The sequence below is a fragment of the Leuciscus leuciscus genome (genome assembly GCF_965113295.1).
Source record: "Leuciscus leuciscus genome assembly, chromosome: 3".
Taxonomy (NCBI): Eukaryota; Metazoa; Chordata; class Actinopteri; order Cypriniformes; family Leuciscidae; genus Leuciscus; species Leuciscus leuciscus.
In genome coordinates this window covers 46,182,385-46,193,935 of record NC_138727.1, presented here as the reverse complement: position 1 = coordinate 46,193,935, position 11,551 = coordinate 46,182,385, and the positions used below count along the sequence as shown (strand labels likewise).

The 11,551-nt window shown below is 37.9% G+C and overlaps 1 protein-coding gene across 2 annotated transcripts; it reads left to right on the top strand.

Moving 5' to 3' along the window:
* Nucleotides 1-424: 424 nt before the first annotated feature.
* Nucleotides 425-7,313, top strand: gprin3b (GPRIN family member 3b). Of its 2 annotated transcripts, none has more exons than XM_082163567.1 (2): nucleotides 425-552; nucleotides 3,291-7,313. In XM_082163567.1, exon 2 carries the CDS (start codon nucleotides 3,384-3,386, stop codon nucleotides 5,373-5,375), a length of 1,992 nt encoding a protein of 663 aa, XP_082019693.1. In that variant the 5' UTR covers nucleotides 425-552; nucleotides 3,291-3,383; the 3' UTR covers nucleotides 5,376-7,313. The 2 variants fall into 2 exon arrangements, with proteins under 2 accessions (XP_082019693.1, XP_082019694.1); XM_082163568.1 differs by having other exon boundaries at nucleotides 453-682.
* The last annotated feature ends 4,238 nt before the right edge of the window (nucleotides 7,314-11,551 follow it).

The window sequence follows — 11,551 nt, the reverse complement described above, 5'->3', positions numbered from 1 at the left end:
TATTCCCAGAATTTTTTTTTTTTTTTTGGGATTACAGAAAGGGGGAAAGACATTTTTTTTTGAAACTTTCCTGATAAAGTCTTAAATGATTTCAATTTCATTGAAATCCCAAACCATTATTACAATTTTTTAAACGTTCACTTGTGATGTTGTGCAAAGAAAATAACCCAACATTATTTCCATTTTCAAGAAATGAAAAAAAAAAACATTAATAATTTTTTTCATCCAATGTATTAAGACATTTTATGGAAGGACCTGAAGGAATTTCCTTCTGAGACATCCTCTTATTTTTTATATTTAACTTGTTTCTTAAGGAACGATGGCGTCATCTAGCGGTGATGGAGATAACAGCACGCTTCCTCCTGCCACCCGCCACAGGCTGAGTGAACTTGCGCTTCGGATGCGCTTGGAAGGCGTGGTTTTATCTCACTGACACGCGCCTAACATTCTTTCATTGATAATCCGTCGAGTGCACTAACTAGTGCACGAGCAGCGCGTCAATAGCGCACTAATCAAACGGAAAATGATGTGATACAAACGCAGACGTACCAGGTAGGATTTTTATGCGCGTGTGTTTCTTATCTGCAGCTCCTACATGGATACATCACAGTGATGCATTTGCCAACAAGGTCAAGTTATGGGATTTCGATACGAGTCAAGGCAAGGATTTGTATATGAATGGGTGGGTTCATCTTTTTTTTAGGAAAAAATCATTAAACGCCAACAACATTTTTCTAATGCAAAGCTTTTTCTAATATTTTTCATATGGTTTTCTCAAGATAATGGTTAGTATTACTAGCAAATTCTCATATTTAAGAGATATGGCCAGTTAATCTGGTTTTAATTCATTTATCATAATAATGCATGGTGCTATTTAGACTTTGTCTGGCATTTTGTCATACTGTGTGTGTGTGTGTGTGTGTGTGTGTGTGTGTGTGTGTGTGTGTGTGTGTAGGTCAAGTTTTGCCTATATTGTGGGGGACCAAATGCACCCTCAAGGATAGAAAAACCTGAAATCAGCTTCACTGTGGCCAATGATTTTAAATTGCATATAAAATTGTAGAATGGAAAATATTTAGTGATAGGGGATTGAATATCATTTAAGGGTGAGAAACTGAATATCATTTGCTCACTATAAAAACAGCAGAAGTCAATGAAAAATGTGTGTGTGATTGTGCACGCACACATAACCCAATTTAAAGATGAGTTTGCTAGTATTTGCAAATGAAACGTGAGTGTCTCTTTGTAAATGATTGCATGGATTGCAGTCTGTCGTCTTATTTACAGCCCCGATCAATATGCGAGACTTCGTCCTATTAAAATGGATTCTTTTTAGGGTCATTTGTGTAGAGTGTTAACCAGCTTCCGAGAAAGAGGCATTTCTCTGCCTTTATGTATGTTCCTGTGGGATATCTGCTGGATGTAGAAATTAACATTTAATATATGAGACACTGACGCCAGAACTTAATAATGTTTAACGGTGTGTTCCCCACCCCCACCCTCCTGCAGATGCGACCGTCCTCCGAGCGGCTCTCATCAATGACAGGTCACGATTTGAGACTTGGCGTAATTGACTTTCATGCTTTTGTCAGACGATTAGAGTGAATGTTTACGCAGTGGCCAGTGAATCGCACTGGCTCAGTGTTTCCTTTTTTATTTTTTTATTATATGTGTGTGTGTGTGTGTCACAGACTTTCTCTAATGTTTGTTATCAACTGAAAAGGAAGAAAATTTAAAATACTTTGCACTGATTATACACCATAACTATACAGACTTCACCAAGAGTGCTTTCTGCAGCAGAAATAACTGTTTTGTTCATATGCATATTAGTGGTAAACTGATGGGTTTGCCATTGGTCCAATGGTTATTGTAATTGCCGGTATGTACATAAAACTTAAGATGTTGATTCATTTTGGATCTGTTATGCATGCTATATGCATCAGCTTATTAATCTATCTGTCAGCTTATACTGTATATTGGTCTATAAACAAAGCATTCTTAGTGATCTAGTATGATAAATATTGTAATATTGTAAAAAGTAGCTGTGGTATTATGGATACATGATGCTTAATGAAACTTCTGCATGCTCAGAATACTATAAAACCTTGAATGTTTTTGTAGGATGCTTTGGTGAAACTATCATTGTTCAGTGTTGTTGAGGCTGATCAGCTGTGGTTTGTGTCTGACTGTCAGATTTCCATTTTTGAGGCTCCTCGGGGCTATTTGAGTTGCTAAGGTCAAACACAGAATAATTGCTCACCAGCTCTTCAGAATAGAGAATGATACAGAATGTGGTGGAATGAATTCAAATACTGACTTTCTGCCTTTATTTTTACTAATAAAATTGTCATAAAATATATTGCTAATCATCATTATCATATAGGCTACACTCTTAAAAATAATGGTTACAAAAGTTTTTTTTTTTTTTTGCAGTGATGCCATGGAATAACTATTTTTGGTTCCTCAAAGAACCTTTCAGTGAACAGTTCTTAAATGACCTTTTTTTAAAAAAAAAATTGTGTGAAGAACATTTTAATAATCTGAAGAACCTTTTCCACTATAAAGAAACTTTTGTGGAATGGAAAGCACGGAACCATCAATGCCAATAAAGAATCTTTATTTTTAAGAGTGATATTGAGAAAATGTGTTGTTGTGCATTATCTAAATAATTTGCTAATGAATAGGATGAATGGAGCATCACATACCAATGAAAACCTCTGGGATTGTTTGAATATTCCCAATGTATCAAATGTTGAACTAATTTGGCACTAGATACTAAATCTGTCCTTCTGAATATTTAATAATAAGAAATATATGAAACAATGCGTTTTATAGTTAATGCTTTTGTGTGTGTGTGTGTGTGTGTGTGTGTGTGTGTGTGTGTGTGTGTGTGTGTGTGTGTGTGTGTGTGTGTGTGTGATAAGCCTGTGTTGCGCAGTGTAATTGATGTTGCAAAAACTGTTTTATTTATTGATATAATGCTTTACAGAACAAGTAAAGGATGACACTGCTACGAGTAATGGCTTATGATGGATTAGTTGTACTTTTGTTTTATTTTATTGGAACTTCCTATCGAGCTGTTCTGTACAGTTATAAATGACCTCAAACATTTACACTGCATCATTGAAATGCTTTACTATTTTTATTGTGTTCCCTTATAACTGTATATGGTTTGCAGACAAATGTTCAGGCAGATTCTCACACAGTTCATTCATAATGATCATAAGAAGACAGCAGTTGGTATGTCTCCTCTTGTGTTTCTAAAATTATTTTTTATCTCTCTGCTCTAGGGAAGCCTTGAACGGGAAAATATCAGGCTTTAAAAGGGGAACCAAACTGGAATATTTTGACTTTGGATTTCCATCACATAAAAGGGATTCAACATGGAAAATGTACCAAACCCCAAAAGGACTGTCACTGTCCAGATGATGCCTCAGCTCGCCAGTATAGATGTGCTGGGAAATAAAGAGTTAAATGCTAACTGGGACATTGAGCCAAAGTTAAACTTAAACCAGGATTGCTCAGATCAGGATAATATGCATCTCAATTCCTCCATCAAAGATTCCCACACCACACTTCTTGGAGGGACTGTCCTTGAAGACAAAAACATGCCATCCCATGGCAGTGAAGATCAGAGGCGACCTCAAAACAGTAACGCAAACATAAAGACCTCGGGTCAGTGTGCTAAGAGTGCTGAAGGTAGAAAAACTGATTGTGATATGAATTCAAATTCGAAAACTGTCCTTTCGACATCCAGCCCATCATCTACAAATACATATAATGTTGACAAGGAGGAAAATGGCAATAGCACAACAAAGGCACTTGAAAATGAACAAAATGAGCCCAAAGCACAGAGCAAAGCATCAGTAGTTCAAGAAACTAGTGCAATCAAAGAGACACTGAATAATCAAAAGCCAAGCCAGACTCGGGCTCCCAGCACCAACAACACAATTAAGGACATGCCACTTTTGTCTGGATCAAAAGATGTGAGTTGCACCACCAGCATAAGCATCAGCAGTACACAGTTTGAAATGGCATCCACTACCAATTCTCGTAAAACCAATCACTCAGCGGACGAAACAACTGGACCAGTACCTGGGACAAGATCTCAGACCCCACAACCACACGAGATCCATCATATGCCTGTTAAAGAGGACAAATGTAGCAATGACTGCATGGAAAAGGATTTTAAACCACCAGGAACCTCTCAGGAGACTTCTTTTGAATGCCCATTGGTGTCTTCAGCTAGCATTGCAAGTCACTCGGTCCACACGGAAGTGATTGATGAGGAGGTCCAAACGCAGGGAGCTGCTCCTGAAGAGCAGAAGCAGGTCCACTGTAAACTCTTTCGTGAGGCATCTACCATGACTTCAGCAGTAGAGTTTGGCGACCAACCCGGGACGCGACGGCATGATGTGGAGGTGCAGGCGGTTGCTACGGTCTGCAGTCAATCTACAGCCACTAGCCCTAGTCTTCTGTCTCTACAACCCCATCGGAGATCAGTTGGCCTACTACCTGAGGAGACTGACAGTATAGCAGTGGTTGTTGGGATGAAGACGCCCTCAGAGGTCACATCTGTCATTGCATCCAGTACGATCCTCCATGCGAAGCCTACACAGTCAGACACAGTGATGGTGCATGTAGATGCTGACCTTCAGGAAGAGTCCAAGCTTGGGGCCAAGCCTAAAGAGCCTCAACACAACAGCCAAAGAGGATTTTCGCCGCTTCAACCCGTTTATCAGATCAATATCGAGACCTGCAGCCAAAGCAAACAGTCAAACGACACTACCTGTCACCTTCAGAGCCAAGCTTCCCCTGCGGTTTCAGCATCTGGTCCACATAATGTGGCATGTGTGCAGGAACCCAAGACAACAACTGCTCAGGTCTGCCAAGATCTGCCAGTAAAACCGGCCAAGCCTCCTGTATCGAAATCCAAGGAGGCTAGTTCTGCAAAACCTCCAAAGGACATCGCAATGACCACTCCTCCAACATCAAGCTCCACACCACAAAGTAAAAAGGTAGAGAAGAAACAGAAGGGAGCATCCAAGCTGGAGCGCAAGAAAAATGACCAAGAGGAAGAGAAGGCCAAGCAATCCAAGAGTGTAAATGACGTCCTGTGGGACGAGCAAGGGATGACATGGGAGGTATACGGAGCGTCCGTGGATCCAGAGTCGCTGGGATTTGCCATTCAAAGTCACCTGCAGTGCAAAATCAAGGAGCATGAGAAGATCCTCACCCAGACGGTTATCAGAAAATCCTTGTCTTCGCCTCCCGGCAAGAAGAACAAGAGGAGGCAGGTTAACATCAACTTGAGGTCCATGTTCCAAAATGTCCGCCGACCCAACTGTTGCGCACGGCCGTCAGTACTAGAATGAAAGGTGTGGTTGTCATTAACGACTTTTCCACTGTCGGGCCAGTGCGAGCCAGGGCTAACAACGTGCCGGCTGGGGCCAATAGCCTCAGACCTCGAGCACCAGTAGCCCCACAGCACTACCCTAAAACCAGCCCTTAACACACCTGCATAGAACAACGTCACACAACCCCACCGTTTCACCAGCTGAGCTGACTGAAAACTAGCTAATCGCAAAATGAGCATGACAGAAGCAAACGTTTGGTCTTTACTTAAAGACTTAAGATTCCAGAATCAATATTTTACCAATGTTTTACAATAAAAAAATGATTCAGTGACCGTAATTTATTAATTTGTGTCAGGAGTGCACATCAATCATGCTCAATCAAACTAAAAAGAGAACACATACCAATGCAGTTGTACCTGCTTCCATTTATTTGCGATCACAAGAATGCACAAGACAACTCTATTAAGGCTTTTTAAGTCCAAAGGCTTACGCATTTAGACAAATATTGATCAAATATCCTGTTTACGTCACATTTCTTTAGAAAGAAAGACTAATTATTTCTATTAATTTTCCACGAAATTATGCAATCTCTCCTGTCTCACTATACTGTTATCCTTTCAGCCAGAGCAACGGGGGAGCTCACGAGAAGAAAACAGGAATTATTAGTCATACGACTTAACCGGAGTACATTTATGCTGCCTTCACTTGCTATCGGAAATTTCCAACTTCCCACTTCTGAAGTCGTGATTACGAGCTCATTGCATTACAATTTTGACTTGAGAGTCAAATGTCCAATTTTATTTTTTCAATAGGAAACTTTACGATAATTCCAATAGCATGTGAAGGCAGCATTAGTCCGGTATCAACAAAGGCACAGGGAAGAGACAGATAAAACATTAAACCGAATAAATACACGATTATAATCATATGTGATTTGTCTACGTTCTGCAAGCAGTCTCTGGTATTTTCCATAAAATATGTGTATTTATTATCGCAACGGTTAGCATACGTAGCCTTTAGCATCACATATTAATATTTTTGCCTCATACAGTGATTAGAATCCCCATCGGATCGCAAGGAAGTTATTTCAAACACTCGCTGTGTCTGAATGTGAGTTTTGAGCTAATTGTTTTTTTTTTTATGTCTTAATTAAATGTTAAAGTATCCTGATATTTAATATATATGAAATGAGCAGCGGTGTTGTCCCTCTCCTGACTCAGATAAACTCCACCTTTGTTCATGACTCAAGCCCCAGTTGGCCCGCTTTGGACCAAGGTATTCGGCGGGCCGAAAACCACTGGCCGTTGACCCAGAGGAAAGCCCGATTAAGCCCAGGGAGTGACAGTGGAAAAGCGACTCGCTTTTGGCCTGACAGTGGAAACATGACTATTGAGAGGTCAATGTGATCCTCCGTGAGACAAGCATGTTGGGAGATTTCTCTCGTTTGTTTTCTGAAGAGTTTGTTAAATATAGAAACTAATGGTTATTTGAGTGTTATGTGGAGAACAGAAAATATTTTTAGATAAAGATTATTTATGGTGATAGTAAAGCTGTAACGATGTTTAGAGTGCTATGGCAATAATTATAATTAATATAATAACAGTAATGATAATATGTAGTAATCTGCATGTGTATTAGTTCAGAATGGCAGTCTTCTAACTACCCAAAATTATGCACTGTTCTGACGAGCAGCAGATGTATGCATATTTACATAACATATTTACATATTGTATGCATAACCCTTTTTACCCTACTTTGTTTAGTTGAATATCTTTTTAAACTTTAGTAGCCTAGATATGTTTGGATTTTTTTTTTTTTTTTTTTTTTTTACTGTTGATTTATTGTGAATATATATTTTTTAATTTAGAAAAAAGAATGAGCTTCACAATGCTTATTATAATACTTGGTGTAAACAGAGCCTGTTTATGATTTTATATTAAAATGGTTTGGCAAGCATTTCATAGCAGTGTCTTTAGCAGTGAATTTAGCATGTGTATATTATACCTAAAACTTTTAAATAATATCACTCACATTAATTAAATAATGATGTGACATATTAGATATACAGTACATCATGGATTATTTTGGGGGTTTACATTTCTGTTACATCTGTAGATCTCATGTGAATGTTATTTGCAAATGCTGTATAATGAAAAACAGATCTTCATCAAACCGAATTTAGATCATTTAAGCTTCAAAAGGCTTAGCATGATCTCAGAACGGGGCTGTGCACAGCCGCTGGAGGCCCTATAACCCACAGATAAATATAAAGGAATGCACATTTTAAAACCAATCCTACTCTATTATTCATACCGTCATTAAGACTGCTAATAGATTCCCTATGGATCTCAGATTTGATCTCGCTATCACCCTACAGGAGTTCTGTGTGGTTATTAGCGCATTTTTGCTACATGGTTGTTAGGATGGTTGCTTACTGGCCGAAGACAAAACAGATGACATCCAGATCTCTGTGATCTTCTCATCTCTAGATATGACGAGGGTCTTTCCTTCAATGTCGGTCTATGGTGTTTGTTTCACCTGTTTTATCATCATATCTTCAGGTGAAAATCTTAAGTCTGATCTCTTAGAGAGAAGTAAAAGCTGCATCATCTGAAGTATAACTCATGTACAAATGGTGTGAGTTATGCAATGAAGTTTCATAATTAATATATAACCCTAAGTATGAGAAATAGTAATGGTTAAGTGCTCTTATTAAGAGGTAAAACAGCAATTAGATTTGTGATGGGTTAAAGCTTGTTGTATGTTGTCACTAAAGGTCTTATGAGTGATTTTGGTTACACTTTAGATTAGGGTCCAATTCTCACTATTAACTATGACTTTTGCCTCAATAAACTCCTATTTACTGCATTAATAGTAAGTAAGGTAGTTGTTGTAGCGATAATGTTTAGGTATGGGGTAGGATTAAGGATGTAGAATATGGTCATGCAGAGTAAGGCAGTAATATATGCTTTATAAGTACTAATAAACAGCCAATATCCTAGTAATATGCATGCTAATAGCAACTAGTTAATAGTGAGAATTGGACCCTAAACTAAAGTGTTACTGTGATTTTTTAAATTTATTTTTATAATCATTTGTCTTGTGAATGAGTGAATGTTTATATTTATTTGATATGCATACCAAAAATATGTGTACGAAATCATTAATTTACCTTGGTCTTAAACTTAAACCAAAAAAGTTTTTTGGCAGTGATGCCATTGATAGAAGAACCATTTTTGGTTTCCCAAAGAACCTTTCAGTGAACAGTTCTTAAAATATATATATTTTTTCTAAGTGTGAATAACATTTAAAAAAATAAAAAAGAACCTTTTGTGGAATGGAAAGATTCCATGGATGTTAAAGATTCTTCATGGAACCATCGACGCCAATAAAGAGTGTAGTTTTAAGAGTCCAGGGCATCAACATAGTTTTAGGTCAAACAATTATAAGTGAATCCTTCCCCATAAAAGGAACAAAATTCCACGTCTAGGTCCTCGCATAGATTGTAAAAAGCCTTTATTTTCAGGGCTACATATTAAAAAACACCAGTTTTAGGTCATACTGAATGCAACCAAACGCAATGCTTCATTTACTGCAGGGAATTCTGCAGTTCTTGTAACTGCAAACCCAGCAAGTTCTCATGCATTTTTACAGTATATTTCATAGTCTATTCCCCTGCATCACTGTATGTAGCTCTCTATGGGGCCAGAAGCATCAGGAGATTACATCAGAACTTCTCCCCGGTTGTCTGATCATTTTGCATCAGCTGTCGTCTCCATCACAGATCCCTTTTGTTTACTTGCTGCTGCTGCATTAAATAATTGGAAGAGCTCCAGCGCTTCCTCTCATGGCACCGCTCCGTGTGGAATATTTGCCCTACATATGTTTGTGCAACACACACACACACACACCTTGATTTACTCTCTCTGTCCTTCTCCTATACTGCACCTCCCTCACGTTTTGTTTTTGTATATGGCACGTTACACCTTCATGTCCCCTAAAAAGCATTAGGAGACACAAATAGGCAACCATTTTTTTTTGTACTGATATCTATTAGGATGATCTATTATCTAGTTAATTGTTTAATTAACCCAACATGGAAAATAGCTAAATACATGTCTGAATCCCTTTAAGCTTATTTTCATTAAAAAACAACAGTATTGAGCATTCTGTAAGCATTATTATTTATAATGCCTTATTATTTAAAATACAAAAAAATCTTTCTAATCCCAATTATACATTTACATTTTTACTTATTGTGGGGTTCAAAAGTCTGAGACCCAAAAATATATATATTGTGCATGGATGATTTCAAAAGTAAACTACAAAATTATAAATAGGCTGCATTGAAAATATTATTAAAATATTGAGGGCTGGATAAAGACGTTGCCCTCTTTATACAAGATACATGGGCATTCTGGTTATGTGGTGACAGCACTGTCACGTCCTATTAGCCACAATTTGTGAGCGGTACTTTGAGAATATTCAGTCCCTTCATTGGCTCTTATTAAATGTTAAATTAAAAAAAATCAGCAAATAGCTGCAGGGTGACAGACCATCATCCTCTACGCACACCTGATCTCACACTGAGACGCCGCCTGCCCTTCACTCTCCTCCTCGTCTTAATTAAATCCTGACAATATGGCGCTCTTCACTCACAGCTTCGGCTCACAGCTGACCGTGACAGTCCAAATAAGGTGTCAGTAACTGTACATTGTACCCCACACATGACTCTATGGCAGGTGATATTGATATAATATTACATTACAGATCTCAAGTCCTTCTGTTTACTTCTACTTTTGTCCCCTATGTGCCTTATTGTCTGTATATGGACAAAAAAGCAATCTCTCTCTCTCTCTCTCTCTCTCTCTCTCTTTATAGAAGAAAACACAAATTTATCTACCATTTTCAAATTTATCTACTTGGGAAAGCGCTTTCAAAAAGCTCCGTTTTCACAGGACAAAAACGCTGTCTCAAGGTCCTTGCACAATGACGTTTTTTCGTATTTGTGATTCGGTAGCTCTGAATTGTCAAAACACTATTTAAATGCTTGCTGCGGATGCGAAAAACGCAGAAAATCTAACCTGATCCAATTTTTTTAATGACGTACAAAAGTTTCTCACGCAATGTGATTGACATAACGTGAGGTCGTATTTATTTTTTAACGTGCAAAAATTTCGGATGCGAATTTCGGACTCAGTGCGCAAGGGCCTTCAGTGTGGACAGAAGGCCAAATCGGAGAGAAAAAGATGCGTTTTCAAACAAAAACGCATTAGTGTGGACAAGGCCTTAAAGGGTTCTTTCAGGCGTTTCATATAGAACCTTATAGGGGTTTCCATCATGGGATAATTTTATGGATTTAGTTTTAGGGGGCGTTTACACGACACTGTTTGAAATAAAAACGAGAAAAAAAATCATTTTCACGACAATGACGTTTTGGCGGTCTGAAAACACAAACTTTTGAAAACGGGTTTCAAAGTGCATGTTTTTGCAAACGATCCAAATATATTCTCTGTGTAAACTACAAAAACGGGAATTTGTGAAAACAGTGACATCATGCACGTGTGTATTACGTGTTCAAACTATTTTTTCTTTACAGAGTGACATCGCCATCTACCGGCCTGGCAGCAAATACAGTGTTTTTAATTATTTTTGCGGATCTGTGCGAACGGGAATCGTTTTGACACCATTGTCATCTGTACGCAAAAAAAAAAAAAACACACAAAGGAAACACTTTTCTGCTTTTAGTACATCGTTGTCGTGTAAACGAACCCTTAATGAATTAATTTGGTTTTCATTTTATTTTTAGAAAACTAGTATCATGCAATCATTTAAGCATTAATCATTATCACATAACCTTTCTCCTCATATAGAACCTTTTTGGCATAAGTGTTTCTTAAAACGGAGTCAAGAACCCTAGGATTCTATATAGAACCTTATTCTTTTCTAAGAGTGGTATAGATGCATTTAAGATGATAACCTTATTTACATGAATAAAACTCAAAATGCGTAACAGTATCTATCAAAAATTGTTCTTGAGAGATAAAACCTCTCCAATGACATGAAAGTGACATTGTAATCCTATTGATAGCAGGTCATTCCAAGTAATTCCAAGTGAGCAACACACAGTTCCTCATTATCTTTATGAGATAATGAAGTGCCACTCGGTGCAGAACTCTATGCAAACTTATTTT